The sequence below is a fragment of the Emydura macquarii genome, unplaced genomic scaffold (assembly GCF_026122565.2).
Source record: "Emydura macquarii macquarii isolate MOO-44397 ecotype Brisbane River unplaced genomic scaffold, CSIRO-AGI_Emac_v2 contig_3671, whole genome shotgun sequence".
NCBI lineage: Eukaryota > Metazoa > Chordata > Testudines > Chelidae > Emydura > Emydura macquarii.
The window spans coordinates 154,956-180,153 of record NW_027133808.1 but is presented as its reverse complement, the minus strand read 5'-3'; the positions used below and the strand labels follow the sequence as shown (position 1 = coordinate 180,153).

Sequence of the window (25,198 nt, the reverse complement as noted above, 5' to 3'; positions counted from 1 at the left end):
CTGGGAATGGGCAAGAGGTGGAAGGCGCTTTCAAGGAGCTCCTCCCCATGCCATGACCACCTTATTTTGGTCTCTTCCACCTTTGTATGAGGAGGGAAGTGTTGAACCTACCAATACTTTTTTACTAATGGGGAGGAACTGACTGGAAATGAGATAATAGGGAAGGTTGGGACCAGTGAACATGAACTGTTTGAATTGTTTAATACTCCCTTAAGAAAAGGAATACTTTCTAAGAAAAAAAATAGTACAATTATATTATAGTTTAGGAAAACAAATTAATGGGAATAAAGTAATCTAATGAGTGAAGTGCATAGATGGAAAGTGTAGAAATCTACCAGGTTAGACAAATGCTGGGAAATCCCAAAAAGAGTCTATAATTAAGGAGTACTAGACTTTCAATGATTTCAAGGAGGAAGAATGCAAAGAATGATTTCCATGACGTAGGGACCTATTATTTACCCTTACTCATCTTGAATAGCACCTTAGTTCATTATACTCCCGTTAACCTCAGTGGAATGACTAATGGAACAATGCACTCTTCAGTGAGTAAGGCTCTCAAATTCTATCTGGTTAATGAGAGATTTCTTGTAACTTTGTGTGTTAAAATATAAAATCCTGTGTTGATAATAATAAATGGCAGGGAGCAACCAAACAAAAATGACATGAAGGCTTTTTGAGAAGAGCTATGGGTAACTCTTACAAATAAAATCCAGGAGCAAAGAGTATTAGAAATTAAGTACACCTGTTAATTTCTGATGAAGGGGATGATTTGAAAGATGACTTAAAATGACTGAGGTACTGAATGTTTTATTTCTGTTTTTAGCAAGAAAACCAAAAAAATATTTAACACAACTAGCAGGTTAAAACAAAAATCTGTTGAGAATACAGATCTAAGAAAATACTTATACAAGATAATACAAACCAAATGATATGCATTCCCAAGTATGAAAAAGATTACTTGAGCCAAGTCTACACTAGGAGTGCTTTATTAATATAGGTATATTGGTGTACTATACCAGAAAAATATTCCTAATGTGGATCCATCTTATACTGCCAATGCTGTGCTCTTACACACACTTGATCACACTTCTTCCCATCCCTGACTGACATAGCTATGTCCATGACCATGACTATGAGGAGAGATTAATAAAATTGGGATTTTTCAGAGAGATAGTTAATGGGGGGATATAATACAGGTCTATACAATCATGACTGGTATGGAGAAAGGAAATAAGCAAGTGTTATTTATTCCTTCTCAAACACAAGAACTATGGGACACCAAATTAAATTAATAGGCAGAAGGTTTAAAATGAATAAAAGGAAGTATTTCTTCACACAACACAGTCAACCTGTGGAACTCCTTGCTAGACTGGAACTCCATGCCAGGCCAAGACTATAATGGTGTTCAAAAAAGAACTAGATAAGTTCATGTTGGATCAGTCCATCAATGGCTATTAGCCAGGGTAGGCAGGGATTGCTGTTTGCCAGGAGCTGGAAATAGCCGATAGGATGGAACACTTGAGGATTCATTCCATCTGAAGCACCTGGCATTGGCCACTTTCAGAGGGCTAGATGGACCATAGGTCTGACCCAGTTTGGCTGTTCTTATGGGTCAGCAATGCGATGCTGTTACAAAAAAACAAATGCAATTTTAGGTTGCATTAACAGAGGCATAGCATGCAAGTCATGAAAGGTGATTGTACTGCTCTGCTCTGTGCTGGTTAGGCTTCAGATGAAGTATTGTGTCTACTTTTGGTCACCAATGGATAGAAAGGATGTGGAGAACCTGGAAAGGATCCATAGGCAAGTGACAAAGATGATCAAAGGGATGAAATATAAGCCATACGAGCAAAGGCTGAAGGAACTGAGTATGTTTAGTTTGGAAAAGAGGAGAATGAGGGGGATGTGATAGTGGTCTTCAAATATTTGGGAGGCTGCCATAAAAATAGATGGAGAAAAGATGTTCTCTCTTGCCACAGAGGGTTCAAACTACAGCATAGAAGATTTAGATTAAATCTCAGGAAAAACTTCCTAACTGTAAGAACAGTAAGACAATGGAACAGACTGCCTATTGAGGTTGTGGAAGCTCCTATGTTGGAGGTTTTCAAAAGGAAGCTGGAAAACCATCTGTCTTGAATGATTTAGACCCAACAAATCCTGCACTTTGGCCAGGGGTTAGACTAGGTGACCTTGCGGCCCCTTTTAAACTTATGATTCTGTGATTCTAATGCTGGAATACCTGTATAATTAATTTGGGGTCTTAGTGACCCCAATACCTTTTGAGTGACTTTTTTACTACAGTAACAGCACAACAGATATGCAGACAAACTCCACACTAACAGGCTGTCTTCGTCATAGTTTGAGAATACTTAAAGAAAGAAGAGGTAATGATTTGCCTATCATGTTTTATTTAAAATTTTGTATGTATTTGGCATTCAAAAGACCCCCAAGGACCTTGGAAGTGTAGTAGTTTCATTTTTTCCATTGACTGACACTGAGGGGTCTAACTGGCCCCATTCTCTTTTTAGTAACTTTTTTTTTTAAACCAGAGCAGGTAGGATGATAAAACTAATGGAGAAAGATTGACCTTATACTAGTTTGTGAATACTTAACCTATGAAGAGAGATGAAAATTCTTCATTTACATTTTTGTACACGTTGGGGTAAGATAGACCCAAAACATATACACTTAAGATACTATTTACAATTGTTTTTGAAAAATCATTCAGTGCTGGGAAGAAATTGAAAAATATCTTATATGGGTTAGCAGTCTTTGAAAAACAAAATAAGAATGAGCCTGACAGGTATTCCTAAATCAAATTTCTATCCCTTATAAAAGAATTCTACAAATTATTGAGAGAAATATGGCAAAACAGCTAGAGGAAAGACTAACTTGTTTACCTGTGTATTCGATGCGTGCATGAATTTAAGGCACAGTTCTGTTCCAACCGAAATCGTTGGAAGTTTTGATGTTGCCTCCAATGGGTGCAAGGTCTGAATCCAAAGAAGTGGATGAAGTGATCGTGATAGATATAATATGTTTCATTTTAGTCAAGTATTTGATAGTTGTCTGAAATTCAACTCTCAAAGTTGTCCAAAATGGATCTGAGCATTCTTGCAGAGACTGAGTTGTAAATGAAGGATAGCAATGAACAGCAATATATTGAATCTGGGGAAGGTGGCTATTGGACGTACTGGTGGCAGGGATTAGACCTACTTTTAGTGAACATCTTCACATAATTACTGGAAATAAATTGAAATATTGTATGATCAGTGGGTTGGATGGAAATGGCTTGTGAGTGCAAAATTAAGAGCTATAATAAGCATTCTAAGTGACAAGGTCAGGTTTTTATATGAGTAAGAGTTGACTTGATGGGTTCTATCCTACTCCCATTGAATTGTCAAATCAAAAGCTTCCATTGACTTTAGTGGGGAAGTAGGCTGTAGCCCAATAAATCTACAAATTATTTGAAATACATAAATATGAAGAGTGGGAAGGAATTATTCTGAGTGGAACAAGTAAATATAATAAGACATAAATAAGTACAATTTAAGGGAACATTTATGTTGGATGTCACAAGGAAAAGAAACTCTTGGACAATGAGATCTTATTATGTTGTTCTGTTCCCATGGGAAATGTTGATAGTCTTAATATTTGGGGCACTTAAAATTCCAAAAACCTATGCATTTAGCAGACCAAAAGATGCAAAAAACAATTAGTGCTATTGTCTGATACGTTACAATGTGCCAGATGGTGCTATATTAGTTATATTCTACCAATGTACAATATGTTGGAGTAAGGAATTGTCTACATATAAAAGTTGTACCACTTTAGCTATACTTATGTGCTGTTATGCCAGTATCAAAATGCTCATACTAGTATTCCTGTATGAGGAATAATCTATACAGTGTAAAGAACGTTTATACTGCTATAACTATGTCCACAGCAGGGGATGTACTGATATAATTGTTTCAGTAAAAAATCATATCCCTAACCAGAATAGTTATGCCAATACGAAATCTGTGTGTAGACCAGGCCTAAGTCTGGGACAATCACATAACACTTCCTGGATCTCCCTAAAACTCTCTCAAAGACAAGATATTCACAGTATCACACAACTATCCCAGTGAGAAAAATCTTTGGATTTTTTTCTTAAAAGAAACATAAACTATGTAGGAGAAAAGATAGTGTCTGAGTGGATGTGTCAAGGGCTCACGGTCTTACTAATGTTCCCAGCACCAATAACTTTCTTGATAGCCTTGGACACAGATTTACAAATCAAATTGTTTTGGATTAATACATAAATAGACAAAGTTCCAAATGTTTTTCCATACCATCCAGTGTAGTTTTGTTTCCTTCAATACACACTGTAAATTCTATTTGTATGCACAAAATCCACACAGCCTGTGGTCTATGCTGACAATTAGCACCACCTAGCAGATAGGGCAATAGGCTGTTACCCTTAAAAATCTTTAATACAAACACTAATGGATTGCTTGCACTTTTTCTAAACCAATTGGTATACACTTTACACCAGGTGTGCTTTGTATGATATGGGAGCTAAAAGAAGGACTCAATTCACATTGGAGTAAATCAGGAATAATTCTATGGAAGCCAACGGAGTTATATTGGTGGAGAAACTGTGTGAATGGAGAATCAGACAGTGTATGATCCCTTCAGCTGAAAACTTGAATAGTGTGAACAATTGTTTTAACTTCAGCTGTTATAGAAAGAGCTGGCAAAATAATCCAGTACTGATAGCTGAATTTATCTTGGAAACTCATGGAAAACCTTCTATGGGTAGCGAAGGAGATGGCTGTAGATTGGAATTTATGCTGGAACAAGGTGGGGAAAATGCTGATGTAGAGAATGGGTTGTTCTGATATCTTATGGTTGTCTAAGATAGACATGTTTTATTGCCCATCATTTAATGAATATGAAAAGGAGAGCTTATTCTATTTAAAGTAAATTGAACAAACATGGCAAAATTCTATGAATATCTGAAGCTTTATATAAAATTCTATTTGCACTTAATTAAGTGTAATTGTGATAGAAATGCTTATCTAGTCACTATAGAGTTGGAGATGGTAACATATGATAGCAGAAAAAGGAAGACCCATTCATTCAGTCAATGCACAAAGATAAAATAGTAGTTGGTATATGGGATGAGATATCTAATATAACAGTTTCACCCATTCTCTCCCCATAATTGTTCTGGCCAGAGCTCCGTCAGTGAGGCAGCTAATCCAAAAAGAGAGACACAATAAGTGACCATGTCCTTTGCAAAGAGAACTCTGTATGTACACATGTGCATTAACTTTGCCTGAGATAAATGTGATTTATATTTCTTCCTCTCCACCTCAATCTGGAAGTAGCTCAGGTAATTTTAAATCTAGGGCCCATATATGTAGACACACAGAAAAGAGATTAGTTTTTCTAATTACTTTTTAAAAATCAGCTATAAAACAGAATACAATAAACACCCAGAAAAGAGTTAGAGATCTGAAAGGGAAAAATATGGAAAATATTCAGACAAACCATTTAGAGTATATGTCTGCTGTAAGTCTCAAATGCAAATTGTTTGAGTCCATTTAGATAGTAAATCAATATGCATCTGCTTGCTTTTAACTCCTGTTTCTCAGAGACGTACCCAGAATCCATATTTGAAATTGCCAGTTTCTGTTGTTGTATGAATACCTCTTCTACATTCTGAGAGGGGACTTTGACCACTATAAGAGAACTCAACTTTGCAAAGTAAAGCCCAATCTTGTTATCTCTTTGTAGGAGATCAGCTAATCGGTCTCCCCTCCCCCCGCCTCCAGACGTTATGGAGTGCACTCTCTAATCACAGGGGCACTACCTGGTCTGTGATGAGTATGGCATAGGTTACTTCTAGCTCAGCTTCTCACTCTGCTTGCGTAAGTGCTCAGGGGAAAGGCTCTCAATCGCTGCTTGGGAAATAGAGGAGAGCGAATGACCTTGAAGGAAGAACTCCACCTGGAGGGGTTGTAAAATGGGGTTGGACCCCAAGGCAGTGAAATTATTCTTTTTTAAAATAATTAATTTGATTGTTATAAAAGAACAAGGGAAACACCATGCTAACTGCAACTGTTATTTCTCCTGATTCAGTCCAACAGGTTACATTGCAATTTTAAATTCTGCAAAAATCAATGTCTCAGATTCACTGAGGCCATCAGCATCTTTCTTCTGTCTGCATGGGATTTACAAGTGATAAGCATTGTCCCAGGCCGTATCCTAGCAGAGATCAATGTTACTTCTACTTTCCAGGGTAAAATTTCTCAAAGACCGTAAACACGTAGTTGGAAAACCATTTTTTCCTTCCTTTCATTTCCACCATTCTCCAGGAGGATCGTAATTCCTAGATGTCTAACTCTTGTTTCATGTAGTTTTTTTCATTGATCATTTTCTTTCATTTATAAATGCGTTTGATTAAGGAAGGTGGTTTGGAGTTTTTTTGGTATTCTTCAAAAATTAAAAGAAAGTTCTTGGTTTGAGAAAGTTTGACAGACATTGCCATACATCACTGTGGAAATCATATCTCAGTCCCAGGACTGCAATAACAAGAGATTAAGGGCTGGTCTATACTAGGTTGACATAAGGAAATTTACGTCAACCTAATTATGTCAGTGTCTACACTACAGCCTTCCTCCCCCCAATGTAAGTGCTCTACTACACTGGCAAAATAACTCCACCTCCATGAGAGGCATCAGGCTTATATTGGTGTACTTAGAGTGATGCAGTGTTTGTGTAGACAACGCCTCCCTTATCTAGGCTGTTGGTTGTCTTGCCAAGTTCATGGCAGGAGCTGTAAAATTGATAAGAAAACCAGGCAGCTAGAGCCCAGCTGCGTTCTGCTCTTCTGGAGAGCTTGGCAGCTAGACCCCACTCCCAGCTGGGAACCAGAGCAAGAAGCCCGGGTGGCCGGACCCCATCCTGGGAGCCAGGGCAAGAATCCTGGGCTGCCGCCCTGCCCACTCCCACTGGCAGCTGGGCAACCAGGGGAGGGGCTGAGAAGCTGGGTCACCTGGACCCTGCTCCCTCAGGGCGAGAAGCCCCAGGCAGCTTCCCCCTGCTCCCAGTGAGGAATAGGGAGGTGAAAAGTCCTGGGCTTCCTTCACTGCCGGTGGGGAACAGGGAGTGGGGGAGGGCATCCGCCAAAGGAGTCCAGGAACCTGTTGAGCAGCCAGGCTCACAATAGGGAGCTGCCAGCTGAATTGAGAGCTGGGACTCTCCACTCCCCACACTACGCCTCTTAGGTCGGTGGAAGCGTTCCTGGTGAGTTATGTGCACCACTGACCTCAGGAGGGTAGTGTGGCCATGCACCACCGCAGTAAGTCGACCTAATATAGGTCGCCTTACGTTTCTAGTATAAGCATAACACCATTTTTGAGAAACTCATTCTTAGAGTAAGTGTGTTAATGTTTGCCGCGAATAAATAATCGAAACCAAGAAGTAGAACTTTGAAAGAAACTATCAGCAATATCGCTAGTGGCAATCTGCTAGAAGTACTGCTGCTGGAGAATGTATGTTAGACAAATGAGAGGGATGGTTTGGATGATTAAATGCACTGATAATGCTGTCTGAATCTTAAGGTTTCTCTAAAACCTATCACGGCAAAGATGCCAAGGTAAAAAAAAAAAATCAATTCAGTGCAGTTTTAGGACCACACTCATTAAAGATTTACAACAATTCTGGCTTGATTTTCCTTGGCTTTTCAGAGCCTAAGAATAATGTATGAAATTGGCATTCATCTGCACCGGAGCACATAGCAGGTTCATCTTATATATCATTGGTACCAAGTGAAAATGGAGTGGTGTGCTAGGGCACAGAAATAATGCTGAGGTGGCATGAGTGCAAAGAGAATACTGATTCTGCCTGAGGGTGGAACAGTCACAGGAAGTGAGTTCTTAAGATACCAGCCTGGCAGCCAAAGCCTTATGGCTGTGTGTGCTGCTTGCTTGGCTATTGGGGATGAGAGAGTGTTGTTTCTGACTGTTGAGGGTCCCCAGAAGGAACTGTGTACTATACAGAAGGTTTGAGGGTTTGAATTACTTTCTATAAACTTAAGGAGAACAACAAGAAGAGTTAAAACAAAGTCTCCATTAGAAAGCACAGTGTGCGTGTTTCCTCTGTACAGGCTGCAGCAATTCTAGCAACAAAATGGCTGTTGTCTTTCCCACAGAAATTGTTCGTAAAAGGCTTTATAGCTATTGTACATTCAGCACACCGTATGGATCTTACAATGTACATATGATTGGACAGACCTTCTGGTGTCCAAGAGATCAGATATGATATTTTAGAGATTTGCATGAGAAAAAGGGAATATTTCAGTTCCACATGGACACTTTCTCCTTGATACATTTGTGTGCAGAGTTTCTATTTTAATCATTGAGAAGAAAAAATGATGTTGGAAGAAGACTGCCAATCAGCTGTTTCGAATTTGAAAAGTGTCTATGGAAAATGAGACCACAGCATCCTTATAATCTCAAGCGCTCCTTCTGCCTTGGTGTCTCTTGTGACCGTTTCAGGTGTCCTTAAAGCCAGTTTTGAGGACATGCCTATATTAACAAATGTTACATTATTTAACAGGAATCACAATGAAACTTAAATAGGCATGTGGGAAAATGAGTCACTATGGAAGGAAAGAACAGATTGCTTTTGATCTTGAAGATATTTGGAAGGCTTGGAGGAGAAATCTTGTTTTACCAAAATTATCCTCGTAGTTATGACATACTCAGGAAAATGAAAGTGTTTTACAGTATTTTTAAAAGATGTATTATTGAAGTTAGCAAGCAAAATATCCCTCTATATCTAAAGAGTGAAATTCTCTTTGCAGAGGCTGAAAGAGTGCCTAGAATTGGGGTTGACCCTGTGTACTCGAGTGTATTTCATCCATAATGAGTACATGTGGATTGCAGTTATTACAGAACATGAAAGAGACATTGTTTATATCTAGGAAAATTACATTTTCCAATGAAAAAGAATATTAGTATCAGCTGAGGCAAGAACCATACAATAACATTATCAGTAAAGTCCAATGGACTCAAACAATGAGGTCTCAATGCATAAGAGTAGGATTGTGCATATGAAATTAATGTTTCCTGACATTGTAAAGCTTGTTGTTGTTATCCTTTATTTCTGTATGTTTCTCCACTGCACAAAACAAACAAACAAGCAAACAAACACCTAACCCAAATCTAAGTTTTGAGCCAGGTACTTAGGGAGGAAATGGGAGATTGACACTACTGACCACTTCTGGAAAGCTCCTTTGTAATCAAGGGAAATTGAAGGACATTCATTTTATAACTTGGATCAGCATTGACAACTGCCTTTCTGAAAGGTGATGGACATGTTGTGTTGTATAGGGAAACCCAAATTCAAATTATTTTATTTAAATGTTTTTCAAAAAACATGTACTCTTTCTCCAGCATCAGCCACAATGAGGTTTTAAACTGTTTGGGATCTTCAGGCACTACTGTAAAACAAATAATAAACATAGAATCAGATTATCTCCTGGGAGAAACTCCCTTGAAGTCATTTGAACTATGCTCACTTACATGACAGAAAACTCCACCCATAAATAATAAAAGCAGGGTTGCCCCTTTTTGCACCAAGCTATTAGACAAAAGGTAGGTTTGAGGGAATTGTTTCAGTCAGCAATAGTAATTGAGATGGAATCAGGAATTTCTTTCATGCAATCCTGTTGATTTACAATGAATGGACAAAGTCCTGTTTCCCTGAACACAGTAGGAATCAAGCAACAGGAGACCCCGTCTGTGCTCACTGTTCTGAACCCATTTCTAATCACTATTTAGCTTATTTTTTCTCAGCACCCAGTTCCCAGAGGTAGTTCTGGCTTTGTCCTTGGCTTTCTGCTGCTTGTCTCCCTGCTTCTCTAGTATTTCTTCTTCTTCTGTCACACATACAGGCACACATAGCTCTAGTAAAACAATACCCAGCAAAACCCCTCTGCCCACATGGCTGTATTGCAGATGTCTTTGTTTTGGGCAGTGCTTGTATTTTCAACTACCTGTTGCCATCGAGGAGTTTAATGGCTTCTTATAATGACCTTAAATAAAAGGTGGTGGTTATACCCACAATCTTCAATGAGGTTTCACCTAGCTAAAACAGTAGTCTTCAGTCCTACCACATGTTTAAAGGATTCTACACAGGATTGTCTCACAAATAACGATTGGTGGTTCATATTACAGCTGAGAACGCCACCTATAGTTAAGGATGGCTAACACTTTTCATTAAAAGACTCTGCTTTCATTTCCTTATAACTGTGCCAGACTTCAAATCTTTCAGGTTGAAATTTTCCATGACAGGTGTCTGTCTCAAACTGTTTTTTTGTTTTTTTGTTTTGTTTTTTTAAGTTTCAACTACAGTGCTTCAGCCATTTCCAAGAATGAGATCAGGGGAAAATATATTGTTTTGCCCATGTTAAAAAAAACAGCAATCTTGTCATTGAAAAGCTCCAGCACCATCCTTTATGCTTTGGAGCAGAGACTTGAAATTTAGCAAACGGAGGGTGTGTGGGGGGGTCCATCTTGGTGTCAGGGTTGGGCCTTTTGTTGTTCTCATGAAAATCCACCCAAATTTGTCTCAGTTATAAACTAAATGAAAAATTTCAGTTCAGACATCCTTAGCTGAGACTTGTTTGTTTGGCAGCTAAATTCTCAAAGGTACCATCTGCACTGAGCATGCTCCAGGGGCTGAGCAGGACTTTCTTGTACAGGATAAGGCACCAAAACAGAGAGCAGGGAGACTCTCTCTCGTGATCTCATTGATGCCCTGGCTGGTATCCAGCCAGTGTGGAGGAGAAGGAAGAAACAGCAAATACAAAGAATGAGGAATGTGTGTATGGGGGGGAGGGGTTAGGCACAAAAAGGGAGGGGGCACAGAGCCAGTGGAGGGGGAGTGGATAGAAACAGAAGGGGAGAAGGGCCAGAGCTAGGAGACATGGGGTCAGGGAGCAGCGTGGGGAGGTATGGATAGAAGCAGAGGTGGAAGTGGGCAGAAGTGAGGGGTAGTGGTAGGGGTATGGATAGGACATGATAATAGTGGTTATGGATTCATATGTTTAGTGTATTTTAATAATACAGTGCACCATAGCTTAATTACATCTATAGGAGGTCTGGATGGACTTCTTTGGACAAATAAGAAACAACCTCAGTTTTAATTTAAAATTCTTATAAAATCTTGATTGTGGTTCAAATATGTTTGGTTGACTATATATGTATCTATATATTTCTTTTCAGGTGACTTTCAACTTCTTGTTTTAGGGTCTGTTCATTTCATCCTTAGTCAAGTAATATCCCCAGTAGTTTCAATAGGATTTCCGTCATGATGATCAGTAAGGTTGGCATCGTGTACCACGTATTCCTGCATAACAAAGTGTCAGGATTTGTGTACTACCCCTCTCTAATTAATGGCCTTTTCTTTCTGTGTGTGTGTGTGTGTGTGTGTGTGTGTGTGTGTGTGTGTGTGTGTGTGTGTGTATAAAGTTTTCAGACTAGTTCTTGTGAAAATTTCCATTTTTAAAAATAAGACACTTTAATGTAAATCCACATGAAATTTAGTATTTTGGGATATTGGTTCCTATGGTACTTGGGAATACTTTTATCTATGAACATTTTCTTGTTAGAGCTACTTGTTAAAATTCACTTTTCAATATTTCCTGTCAAAACACTAAATTCTACTGATATATAAGGTAAAATGTCACTGTCGAATGGTCTAATAGGGTTGAATTGAACTGCATTGGGATTTTTATTCTCCTTTACGGTGAGGTAAGTCCTGTTGCCTTTTCAAGAAAAGTAAAGGCTTGTAAGTTGCTTTTGTGTGTTGTGGGACAAAGAACATTGACCTAAACTACATGAGAATTCACATCTAGTGCCCTCACAGTCTTTGTGATGTGAAATCCCTGTAGTACTGCTGAATCTACAGAGCAATAATGAAGAAAAAGAAAGCAAGATGAAGAAAATTACTTCAAGTTTTTATCCATCTAATCTCATTTTTGTACATTAATCATCCATATATTTATGAACATGGTCTGCTTAATGTATATTTTTATACTGGGTTTATGTTTGCAACAGAGGTATATGTTGTTTGTGGAATAATCTCTGAAGTTGGTTTCTACTGAAAAAGCAATGACAGCCATTGTCATTATCTCTGAAGAGAATTCAACTCACTTTGTGGTCACAAAAATCACAGATGTTTCAAACTGCTTCTGTATTTTGACTCACTGCCAGGAATGAGAATCACGTGTTAGAAAAGGCTGCCATTTTTGCCTTCAGCAATAAGTCATTGATAAATTGAGCTGAGAAGTCATTACCTTGTTTCACTCGATTTTTCCACACACTTAATTGCTTGGGCTGCTAGAGCTTGTCATGAGGGATGGGGAGAGCCTTGAGAACCCAGATTTACTTCAAATAATAAGGAAACACAGTGATGGTTTGTCACTTGGATACTCTTTCAGCCTCTGTGACATACTTCATGTGTAATATTGGAATAATCACTTAGCGTGTGCGTCTCGCTGTCTGGAGAAACTCCCGACCATGAGTGCCAACCACAGGGCAGACAGTCAAAAAGCAGGACAGAAACCGCAAACTAGTTCTATGTTCTATAATTAGATTTCACCAACCCAGTAACAAATCCGAACTCCTAAAGCACTGTAACAGCCTTACCATGGACTCACAGACAGTCCCCTTGGATATTCCAGTCTATCTTCCCACCCAGGCAAGCTGGACTATGTGATAAATGGTCACTTTACACCAAAAATCACAGCAATATTCAGTTTACTTTAGTCCTGAAGGACCAGTCACTTACCCTAGGTCATTTGTACTCAGATCTCACACCAAAAACAACATCTTTAGTCAATCCTGCAATAAATTACAGGTTTATTAACTAAGAAAAGAAATGAGAGTTATTTACAAGGTAAAAGCAGGAAACATACACACACAAATGAGTTAATCTTAGATTTAAAAAGATAATAAATGTTTCTATAATAAGCAGCTCTATATGTTCTTTAGGGCTAACCCACGCCAAGCAGCAGGGGGATCTCTTGCTTATGACTAGGAATCTTTGTCTGTTAGAGTCCACACAGTGTACAGACACCCAGTTTCTCCTTGTCATTGATTTTTATCCCCCCTCAACTCCGAATGCAAGCTGACAGCATGAGCTCATGCATAGGCCTCCTCTTCCTGGAGGGAGTTAGGAATGCGGTCAACAAGCTCTCTGGCCTTCGATGCTACACAGAGCCTCGTTTGCCTTCAGTGGGCTATCTTGTGTGCAAGACGAGTACTTTTCCTTAATTAGTGCTTCTTTTCCTGTTTGATGAGTTACACAGTTACAGAGGTTTGCAATGGAAACACTCAATATAACTTTATACCATGGATACGGATGTTATGAGTACATGCAGCGTCCTACATGCGTTCCATAAAGTCTTCTCACACTAATATCTCTCTCCTCACACTGATATCTATTTTAACTATGCTGACCCACCAGTGAGCTAGATTGGTTTTCAGCTATGCATTTGTCAGGGTGCGGTGAAGCTCTGGGCCTTGGCATGAGCTGCCATCTGGTCTGCCAGAGTCACAATGTGATTTCCAAAAAGTGTTTGGCTCTGGCCTAGTTCGGCTCCCTTTGAAGTCAGAGGTAAAACTCCCCTTGATGTCAATGAGAGCAGAGCTAAGCCAACAGTGAGCACTTTTTGAACATCCTATTTGTAAGGACCATGTACCTCACACTCCTCATTTGGAAATGAGGATTATACCTATATCCAAGGCCTGTAGTCGGTTTCCATTCATATTTGTAAAGTTCCTCTGATAGAAATTGCAATATAAGGGCAGCTGTTAGATGGCTTAGAGACTGAAGAGGTGAAGGAAGAAACTGTGCAGAGCATAGGAGTGGGGAGGGTGCCAGGAGGTTTTGGTGGTGTAGCTATTGCAAGGTTTCTGAACAAGCTATACAAAGTGTGTGTGTGTGTGTGTGTGTTGGGGAGTCCAGTACTCTAGCAGCTGTAACCTAAGGGGAACAGCATGCCCCTATCCCGCTTTGAGGACACTCTGTAATGTTCATTAGCAGTGGTAGGGACAAGAAGTCCAGGTGTTTAGCTTTAGCCCATAATGGGATTTTTCTGAGGGAGAGGAACAGTATCTTTAATCACTGGCTTCTATAAATGAGAGGAGGAAGAAATAGTGTGTGGGTTTTTTCCCTTCATTCGTCTACTTTTGCCAAGTTTATGGCAAGTATAAATATGCTCCCCTTATAGTCTCCATTTTGCCTGGCAATTGTAACACAGTCCATTTAATCCGTATTATTCAGTGTTCTGATTCCCAATTCAGTGGCAGTGCCAAGAATAATAATAGGGTCTGACTATTTAGCTTACAAAATCATGTTTGCCAAAAAGCAAAGCCCTTTTGCAATTATGTAAATTAAATGGAGCAAAAACAAATAAAAGAGCAAATGATGAAGTATCATGGGGTTATTCTTCAGGTGTGAATTTATATAAGGGTTTAGATTGTCTGTTGATTTTCAGTGCCTGAAATGAAATATGGAGCTGAATTTATTGTTGTAATTGTTATTTTTGGATTCTTCCAAAATATATACCTCTATGTGTGATTATAGGTGGAGCATGTAGCAGCTCTTATATTTAAGGTTGCCTGTCCCTTCCCACTATAACCCCTGTTTTCGTTATAAAGTTATTGAACTTAACTGTTTTAGCTGAAATTTTCTGTTTGATGTTTGTCTCAGATTTTTTTTTTCTGGAAAATTTGATCAAGAATGGGTCAGCCATTTCAGAAAACAAAGCTAGTGAAAACTGCTAATGTTTAAGAAAATCTACCAACCAAACAAAAAACATCTGACAATTTTTGAGTACCTCTAGTGCTTCTGTGGTTTGTAGCAGGAACTTCAAATTACCAATTGTGAATGCTGAGGCATAGGTGTCCCATGGAAATCCACTAAGATCAGGCCAAGTTATAAACCACTGGAAAAACATCCTATGCCCTTGTGCTGTAGAACAGGTCCATCACTGGCCTGTTAGTTTTGTGAATGCTCCAATGCACTTGGCATGCTCCCTGGCCTTGCTTACCTACCTGTATCAACATCTCTTGCCTTGTGGAAAGTACACTGAACCAGGACACCATGAGTTCAAATCTTGACTCTGTGACTGAGGTGGCAACTGACTTTAAACTGACAAAGAGCCTTCTTTCTGATCCAGCAAATGGACAGGACCTTCTGTCTAAGGGTATCAGTCCTTCCAACCCTTCCCTAGAATCCAGGAATCGGAGTAGTTGGAGTTGAGGTGACCTCTGTTAAACTATTTAGCTTGTGTGTAGGCGCTTTTATTTTTTTTAAATATGTTTTCTTTGTGTTGCTTTCACCTTAAGAATAAATGTGCTTGCTTAGAAAGTTCTGTCTGGTAACTCATAACAGCTGACAATCATATTATTCATAACCTTTAAAGAGTTAGCAGTGCACAGACCTTGGCCTGGTTAGGCAGTTTGGCTTGCTGGGAATAACACAGTTTAGGAAGGGCCTGTGCAGTCTGGAAAAACCCCAGTCAGAGAGAGATGAAGGTTTCCACCCAAAAGAGGTATCTGCTGGGGAACTGGGAGCCTAGAGTGGATGTCCTTACTGGACCACAAAGAGAGAGAATACAGATGCAGTTGCCCTGAACTGTGACAGCCTCTTTCAGTGATGGCTTTTAATATTTCTATGCAATTCACAATTATTATATTGATTAAGGCACTTGTACTAATGCAGAGCAAGAGGGGGGAAAGGTTTGCAACTTCCCTGTTCAGGGGCTGAGAGCCCTAAGAGCCATCTTAACTTGTGTGCTCCTCTACTACGAGCCATTGGAGTGGCACAGAATTGAGGCCCCATCATACCCATAGAACTTCTCCTGCACCCTGGCCTCCTGATGAGGCTGTGGAACCAGCTGTGCTTCTATAGAGGGCCTCTGTGCTGGGGGTGTTTCCCAGGTCTGAGGGCATTGTGGACTTTTTATGCCAGTTAGTTAGTGCAGAGGGTTTGCAGTGCAGGGGTGAATTCCCCTGATAATGTCTGGCCTTTTCATTATTCAGTTCTGCCCAGGAATGAACACTGATAGAGTGAGTTAGTCAATTCCTGAATTCCAAGTGAAAAGGTTATAAAAGCCGTAGAGACCAAAGAAAAAGAATAAAGAGTTATCATACCTGACCAAGCACCAATATGCAGGTCTATCTTCTGCTCTCAGTTAAATGCCTGTGTTCATTTCAAAGGAGTTTGTCACATGTAACTGAGCAGAATGTGGCCCCAAATATCTTTTCAGGAATTATGCTATGTCAGTGTTCAGACAATGCGCTGTAAAGGTTGAATGGAGTGCACTTCTCTTAGCTGTGGCATGAAGATTAATTTCAGGCAATATAAGTTATGAACACCAGTCTCAGTCATTTAGTGAAAAAGCCTCTAGGTCTCCTGGGAACTCTGCAAAATACAATAAAATCGGTTAGCTGTGTTCTGTACATCGTCTAATCAGGTGACTTTGACCTTGTTACGGAATATCCCATGTTCAGAACTACAGATATACAACTGTACTCTAGAGAAGTCCTTGCTATTGCTCATAGTTAGCATCGTTATCGAAGGTCCTGACCTGCCAGATCTAGCCATTAAAATTAATGAGACAGGAAATGCTGATACGTTAGTTTTACAAATATTATCTCAGAGGTTTGCATATATTATTAAATCTGTTAATGAAGATGATGAAAAATCAGGCTATTAAGAGCTTAGGACTGGATGCATTGCTGCATTAATTCTTTCTCCTTCTCTTTTCTTTGATATTTCAGTGCTACGACTACTAAAGGATGGTGCGGACCCTCACACTCTTATTTCCTCAGGAGGCTCCTTGCTCCATCTGGTAAGAGTGATTGAAGATTAGTGTTAGTGACAGTGGATAAATATGGCAGGATTCTGAGTAGCATATTGGGCATATTAACAACAAGAAAGGCATAGCAATAATTTTTTATCTACACTGAGCTCCATGGTGATTATATATGCATCCAGCTGTGCACGTGAAATACATGGTTGCATTCAAAAGGCTTATGTAGGGATGCATCATGTAGTAAGGACAGTTACTAGCAAAATCCGGTGAGATGTTTTATTTTTAAATTACCTTCACAGTAAGAGCAAAGGAAAAATTGCCTGCTTCCCAAGATGGAGAAATGTAATGTTTCAAAGACCTTCACTTACTAGAAAAAAGACAATGAAACCTTCAGTTTAACTGATGTCATTCCTTCCTTTTGATTTTTTTCAGTGTTGATCTCTTACAAATGAAATCTAATACAGTATCTGCATTTAGGTCACTATAGTTGTTTGTATATCCGATTAAGTGACAAAAGGGAAATGGAGCAGGCTTGTGTGTACCTTGTAACTAAGTGAGAGAGAGAAATACAGCAAATATACTGGTGTTGTGTCACTTGTCATTACTGTGAAGTTCAAGATGGCAATTGGGGACCCACAGCAGAGTTGTAAGAACTCTGTTGTTTTACTTTGCTGGGCCCCATCATACATACCATGTTTTCAATTTTGACTCATGTGTTTTCAGGGCACCTGTGTTTTGCTTTAAGGATTGGGTCAAATGTCCCAAATGCTCAGGAAAGTATACCCAGTTTTGCCTGCTTTGGATACAAACCTATTAATATGCCCAGATTCTTTCAGAAGGTTCACAAACATTAGTGAACTGTTCGTGTAAGTCAGACCTGGTTTTCTAGTGTGTTTAAAAAAGCCAGCAAAACCCATGCACCTACGTTAAGGGTAATTTAATTGAAAATCAGAGTTTAATCACACAGTTCTAGTGCAAGCAATCAAAATAAATCCAATGGAAGCAATCCCATGACTACTGCTCCTACCCATTTATATTCAGACAAGGAAGTTAATAACTAGTGTCTCCAATACCAAAATAAATTGTATTCATCTTCTTCTATTTTGCAGAATAGACTTGATTCATCCCTGCATATGCAGTTGCCTTTAAACTCCATGGGGGTTCTGTTTCTGGGATGCAGCTATAGGTTGTATCTCTGACTCTACAGAGTCCTGATGCTTACAGCTAAGTGAAAATCAGAATTTGTGTCTAGTGCACAATTCCATTATTGCAACTTTTGTTTTTGTCCCAACCCTGCGTAAAAAGTTGAATTTGTCAAAATGTTTCAAGGAATGGAATATTCAGAAAAAATTCAATGTGGAAACAGTGAAATATTTCATTTGGAATCAGTTCAACATGAACCTGTGTTTTCCTATTGGGATGCATTGCCTCATGGGAGTTGTAGTTTGGGAATCTGACATCCTCCTCATCCTCTTCAGTGAGCCAGGCTCCCTGGCAGGACTATGTCTCCTATGATGCTTCCACAGCCATGTGTCTCCAATGGTGCACCACCCAGCTTAGTCATAGGGGGATCTGCAGTGAACCATGGCAAATGTGGTGTGACTAGGCAGCCCAACCCATAAGAGAAAATGGAGGCCTTAATTACAATGGCCATGAGGCCATTAGCCACAATAGGAAATGCAGCTTAATGATGAATTGACTCAAAACATTTTGGGTCAGCTCAAGAAATTGAAATATTCCAAATGAACCAACCCAAAACAAAATAGTTTGTTCAGATTTTCCCAACAGAAATTTGAAAAATTTCAGTAAAATTGAAATTTTCCCACAGAAAAATTTGATTTTTGTGGAAACTACATTTTCTGTCAAAAACACATTTTGACAGATAATTTCCAACCAGGTCTAGTGGTGACAACGGTTACTTATACAGCCCACACCCCTTTGTTCCCTGGCCAGCACCATTCACTTTGGTGCCAGCAGGAAGCAGGACCTTTGGTGGAGCAGGGACTGAAGGTGACTTGTGCTACAACAAACCATCTTCGTATGATATTTCTGCTTCAGGGAGCTCTGCAAAACCAAAGTGGCATTAAACGTTTCAAATTTATGCTGGATTTGAAAATATTTTTGTATTTATTTGAGTGTTGACAATATTTGCTTTGTTGACATAGAGGAAGGCATGCCTCTGTGTGCCCCTCACAAAGTTCACAGTTTATGGGCCAAATCCTGCATGTGCAAATTATCCCTTTATAAGGAGTGGTTCTACTTCTGGGAGTAAGAAAGTGTGATCTACCCCTTTGTTATACACAAATGGCACAGTCCAAACTTGATGTGCAGGACAAAGGGACAACTTAAAGCTTTGGCTTTGTTTTTTAGGAGTATTCTGAATAAATGATAGGTTATCACTGTAAGGCCTTACAGAAGAAGAGTGTTTTAAGGGGGAGATATGAGTGTAGACAGACAATATTACTCCTTAATGTTTGCAATTTTCAAATGTGAGCTCCATGAAGTGTTAGCCAAAATTTCAGCCAACGTGCATCTTGCTGTGTCGCAGGTTGGTGTGACAGACGTTTCCAAAAACATCATTTTCAGTATAAGAAAAAGATTACTGAAAAATTACAAGGTTTCCCAAAGTTAATTTGTAATCTCTGTAGTAAATCAAGAGAGTTCAGTAAATATGGTACAGTACTTCTTTCTAGGGAAAAAGATCTTGCCTTCTTTAAAGTCAGTTGCAAAATTTCCATTGACTTCAGGGGGGTCAGGAATGTCACCATTGGTATCCAAGCTTCAAGTTCCCTTTTTCTTGAAGGCTGTGAGTAAATCCAGATCATCTACCATAGCTGTTGGCTGTTAGGCTTAGTTCTAAAATAGGCTAATTTTAGATGCTTGGGCTCAACTTTGTTAAACGAATGTAACCCTGATGAATTCAATATGGCTTCATGAGTATTACAGAAAGCAGAATTTGGCCCCCTAAAAGTATACTATTATTTCACTTTGGTTTAGGGAAACATATGTTTCCCATTTTACAGTTATAAATTGCTGAGCATTGTTTTTTTCTGTACTATATATCATTCTGTTATTCCGAGACACTTTCTTAGTTCAGCTGCCTTTTTTTCCATCTGTTGAATGTTCCAGTGCCACTGTCATTTGTTTGACTGGAATTTATTCAGTTGACAATGCAAACTTGCACAGCAGCATTATCACGTGGACATATTACAGGTACAGTGTAACCCTATTAGACTCAAGACTCTGACTCTGTGTATGGAATTCAAACTCCCTTCCCAACATACTTCTACAATTTTTAGCCATTCCTGTATGCTGTTTATTGGTCCATGGACAGCATGGATACAAAGCGAGTGCTGCCCGTCTTCACACCATTCATACAGGTTGTTCTTGCATTCTATCTCTCAGAAGGCCAGAATAAAAAGGACAAGAAAAAAATTCATTCTCTTTTCTAGCCTTGTAATACTGTTGTTTTCCCTACTCACCCCCTGTGTGATTTAGGAGCCACCAACAAAAGCTCTAGGCCAAGATTTTCGAAAGCGATGAGTGTTTTGGAGTTTCCAACCTGAGTCATCTTAAAGGGGCATGACATTTGTAAACTGCTGAGAAACTGCCCTCTGAAAATGACACACTTTTAATGTGTGTTGAGTTGGGCACCCAAAAAACTGAGTATCTCAAATTGCTAATCATACCTGAAACTCTTGGTTCGAGTCAACAGCTCAAAGACAGTGTGGCTTCTAAGTGAGCTGTCCCACTCACATTTTAAAACCAAAAAAGAACCTTCTCTAAGGATTTTAAGATACTCTTTGTGGCAACTGGAACGCTCATTTTTTAACTGCAGTTTTCAAGTGAACTCTCTTAGGTTTTTTAGCTGAATGTGTCATACCCCATTACATTCAGTAGGTCTCCACTGGGACCTCTCTCTACCTAAGTTAACACACAATTCCAAGAGAAGTGAAAACTTCATGCAGTGAGAAATATGATATACTGCAGAGGATGTAAGCTACTGACTTGGTTTAGTGAGTGTTAATTCATTTTCAGCCAAATCCTGATCCCATTGGAGACAATGACAAAATGCACATTGACTTTAGTGTGACCCAGATTTGACCCTTGGTTAAACACAGTTCAAATACATCGAGGGAGCAGTCATGCTACAAATAGAGCAGCTATCCTTATTTCAAGATTTTTTTAAAATAGTAATTTGGCGTTTATTTTTTAAAAATTGCTCACTCAGATCCTTTACATTGCAGTTTTTAAAAATTTAACAGGCTATAATCTGCTATATTCAGGGGAAAAGGATGATCATTGTGAATTCTTTGCCATGAGCATGAGAAATCTGCTCACTCAAGAAGTGAACTATAAATATATTTACCATAAAAGGTCATTCAAAAATGACTCAAAATATAAAACTGATTTGTTTTTTCTTCTTTCTCCATGTCTTCTCCCCACTATTTCAAAAAGGTTGTGGAAGGTGCTGAATTAAAAGCTGAATTAAAAGCACTATTCAGATTTCTCCAGACGGCCATACATATGTGCTTTAAAGCTGCAGTAGAGGGTGGGACTTTCAGAAGCACTAAGTTTTGACCTGACTCCCATTGACGACAATTCAGTCCCTGTGTTTTTTTTTCAAATTACCAACTGGAGTGTCCACTTATTTGGAAGGCACGGAATTGTTTCTTTGGCATTCCCAGTCAGTCAACCACTCTGTCTAATGAGGAAGCTAATTACGATCGGTAACTTTTGCTGTGTGAAGGGGACTAAGATTGCCAATTCATTTCACAAAGGCCATTGAACAAACATCAGAGAGCAGCAATTATTTTATTTTTGTCACTACACATCTGGGCTGTTTTCAAACCGTGATGAAGTAGAGCCAAAAGGCTTTGTAACCCATAATTAATGCCTGGAGCTGTGCAGTCCCAGCTGTAATTTGTTCCATGTGAAAATTCTTAAGAAAGATCAGAGGCCTGGTTTGTAATGATGTAATTTAATCAAGAGTAAATCCTGCTCCCTCTATGGTTGTGGAAGGTCCTGCCCTCAGCAAATTTGGTGTAGTTCGATTCCATGGGCAATAGGATCCTACACAGAGAGTGTGTACCCCTGCATGTCACAGATCCGTCAGCCTCCTGCAGAAATAGAAGCTTAACCTTCAATACATTATCTGATCAATTTCTATATTAGGTAGAGAAAACCCACAAACTGGAAAAAGTATGTTGATGAATTCAATTGTACCTTGAGCTAAGCCCTCTATCTAACCTTTGCTTCTCTCTTCCAGTGTGCTCGTTACGATAACACCTTTGCTGCAGAAATTCTAATTGACAGAGGAGTCAATGTAAATCATCAGGATGAGGATTTTTGGACATCAGTGCATGTAGCCTGTGCATGTGATAATCCTGATATTGTCCTGTTACTGTTATTGGTAAGTAAAACAATTCAGTGCATTGTGTTCTTGAAAATGAGACATAGTATGCAAAAACATGAGCTCTGAAATGGGTATGCGAATGCAAAATAGAACATAACTAATCAGATCAGTGAAAAGTATATATCCGTATGTCATGGTTTTCTTTATTATTTTTTTCCTTAGTCCAGGATGTTTAGAGTCTCTATGGTAAGAAATGTTTCAGGACTGTGAAGTGACTACAGTGTAAATGTCATGTCAAGTTGTTGATTTTTTTTTATTAGGAGATGATGTATCAAGATAATAGGTCAATCCCAAATGGGACAGTCAGATGATTTCCTTTCCCTTCTCCCCGTTGCTTGCTGCTAAAGGCCAAGTTGGCAGACAGTCCTATCAAAATTATTTCTTAAAAGCAAGAAGTATTCTTGGTATTCAGTTACACTCAGTATTCATGAAGAAATATCTGTGAATCTGATGAAAGTAAGAGAAATTTAAGATTGATCTAGCCAACTTTGAATCTGTGAAAGAAAGAATGTTATGTATAGTAAGTATAACAGATACTACATTCCGTCTATGATAGAAGAACACTTTATTCTTGTTTAAGCCTTTTCTATTTCTAAGGGCCCAAGCTTTAATCTTGGCACATGGTTTTGTGTGGATATTGGTCCCTGTTTATTTTACAGTGTAGTTTAAAGGGACAAAGTCGATATTTCCCAAAGTGTGACCTAACTTTTTTTACTTGCTTATATCTATTTATGATTTCTCTCCATATTTTTCCTAGCGTAAATGATTTAATTCTGTTTTATCTAACATGTCACTGCAAGCACCCCTGCATTCATCATTATCCCTATAATGGCCACCCCATGTTTACAGGCAGTGAAGGAGGGGAGGAAAATTTTAGCAAGGCAACATATTTAGTTTTCAGCTTCCAAGTTATTATAAACCTCAGTGTAGGAAGCCGCTGTGGCCTCCCACGGAACCAGAGCCTGGGGAAGGGCCCGAGAGCCCTGATTGGTCCAACCCACACCCTGCCCTGGAGTCTGCCCGGCAACAGGGGACCCGGGCCGTGATAGGGCCACCCGGCCAGGCCAATTGGCAGCCCCGGGCGGAGCCCCAACAGGAAGGGGAAGTACAAAAGCCCGGTTCCTGAGCTCAGTAAGCCCCAGACTGTTGCCAGAGGCAGACGTGCTGCCCCGCCAGCAGAGGCCTAGGCCGGAGCCTAGCTGCCGACGGCGAACCCCGGCCCCACCTGGGCCCGGGGATTGGATTGGGCCCTCAAGGAGCTGGACAAGGCAACCCGGCCAGGACGACTGGGCCGAGTTACCCCCACCCCGAGCCCGGGGCCGTGCTCGGGACGCCGGGCTGGGCTGAAACCCCCGAGCAGTCCGAGTGGCGAGCACCCCCGGAGGCTGGGCCGGATTTGGAGGAGCTGCCGGCCGCCGAGCCCCTCCCTGCAGTGGGACAGGATTTGGAGGAGCTGCCCGAGGCCGAGCCAGTCCCCACCTCCAACGACCTGGAGGAGTTGCCCCCGGAAGAGGAGCTTCCGGCCTTACCCCCCATTGACGAGGAAGGACTGACGGCATTAGACCAGGTGGACTATCCCCGTGCCACGGAGGAAGCAGGTACTAGGGGCAGTGGGGAGGAAGTAGCCCAGGGACAGCCACGGCCTGTGGCTGGAGCTGCATCATAGCCGGTGTGTTGCGGCGGGAGCCCCGCCGGCACAGTGGCAGCCGCTTCTGCCACTGCTAGGGCCCTGGGCTGGGACGCAGTGGAGACGGGTGGGCCTGCGTCCCCCTCCCCTTCCCCCGTTCCCTGGCCACCCCAGGAGAATTGCTCTCCTGACCCCGCCTGAAGCTGTTGCCTCCTCTGCTCACCCTGCCTAAGGGTTGGAGCAACTGACTCCTTGTTCGCTCACCCTGCCTGAGGGCCTGAGCGATCTGCCTTTGCTCACCCTGCCTAAGGGTTGGAGCAACTGACTCCTTGTTCGCTCACCCTGCCTGAGGGCCTGAGCGATCTGCCTTTGCTCACCCTGCCTAAGGGTTGGAGCAACTGACTCCTTGTTCGCTCACCCTGCCGGAGGGCCTGAGCGATCTGCCTCTGCTCACCCTGCCTAAGGGTTGGAGCAACTGACTCCTGGTTCGCTCGCCCTGCCTGAGGGCCTGAGCGATCTGCCTCTGCTCACCCTGCCTAAGGGTTGGAGCAACTGACTCCTGGTTCGCTCGCCCTGCCTGAGGGCCTGAGCGATCTGCCTGCTCACCCCGCCTAGGGGTTGGAGCCACTGACTCTTGGCTCGCCCGCCCTGACCGGGGGCCGGAGCGAGTAACTGCTGCTCACCCTGCCTAAGGGCGGACTAGTAGGATTACTCACTCGCCAAACGCGAGCTATTCCCTGTTTGTAGGAAGCCGCTGTGGCCTCCCGCGGAACCAGAAACGCTTACACTCAGCAAGAAAAAAGTACTGTTTTAATGGCCAATTCCAGGCCCCAATGAAGACAGATGTCAGCTCCTATTGAGTTCTATGGGTCTAAGATTTGTTACTCTATCAGTTCGTTGGCACAAAATCGTTAATTTTATATAACAGGAATGTTTATTTAGACCCTTTTGAAATGCACTTATTCCTTGCTCTAGGCTATGCCTAGTATAAATATCACTACAAAACTTACTCTAGAGAAGAGTTTCACAAACTGTTGAAAGCTGATTCTCACTTAAGAAAAATGAAACCAGTAATGCCCACCCTATAGCCCTACATGTGTGTACCCATCCTAATTCACATGTTTTTTGATCCCACTGGCTAATCTCTCACACTCTCACCCATCCTTTGGAAATGCTGATGTAGATTTTCATAATATATTGCCTCTCCTGTCATATATGCATTGATAAGCAGTGAAATAGTTAACAGTGTTGACTTTTAAATAACTGACAT

The 25,198-nt window shown here is 40.6% G+C and overlaps 1 protein-coding gene across 1 annotated transcript in view; it reads left to right on the top strand.

Moving 5' to 3' along the window:
• Positions 1–25,198, top strand: part of LOC137145860 (unconventional myosin-XVI-like) — a 212,019-nt gene that overhangs the window by 46,612 nt on the left and 140,209 nt on the right. The window contains exons 3-4 of the mRNA XM_067536802.1: positions 16,851–16,921; positions 22,155–22,298. Coding sequence (XP_067392903.1) covers positions 16,851–16,921; positions 22,155–22,298 — 215 coding nt within the window. The remainder of the gene's footprint in view (positions 1–16,850; positions 16,922–22,154; positions 22,299–25,198) is intronic.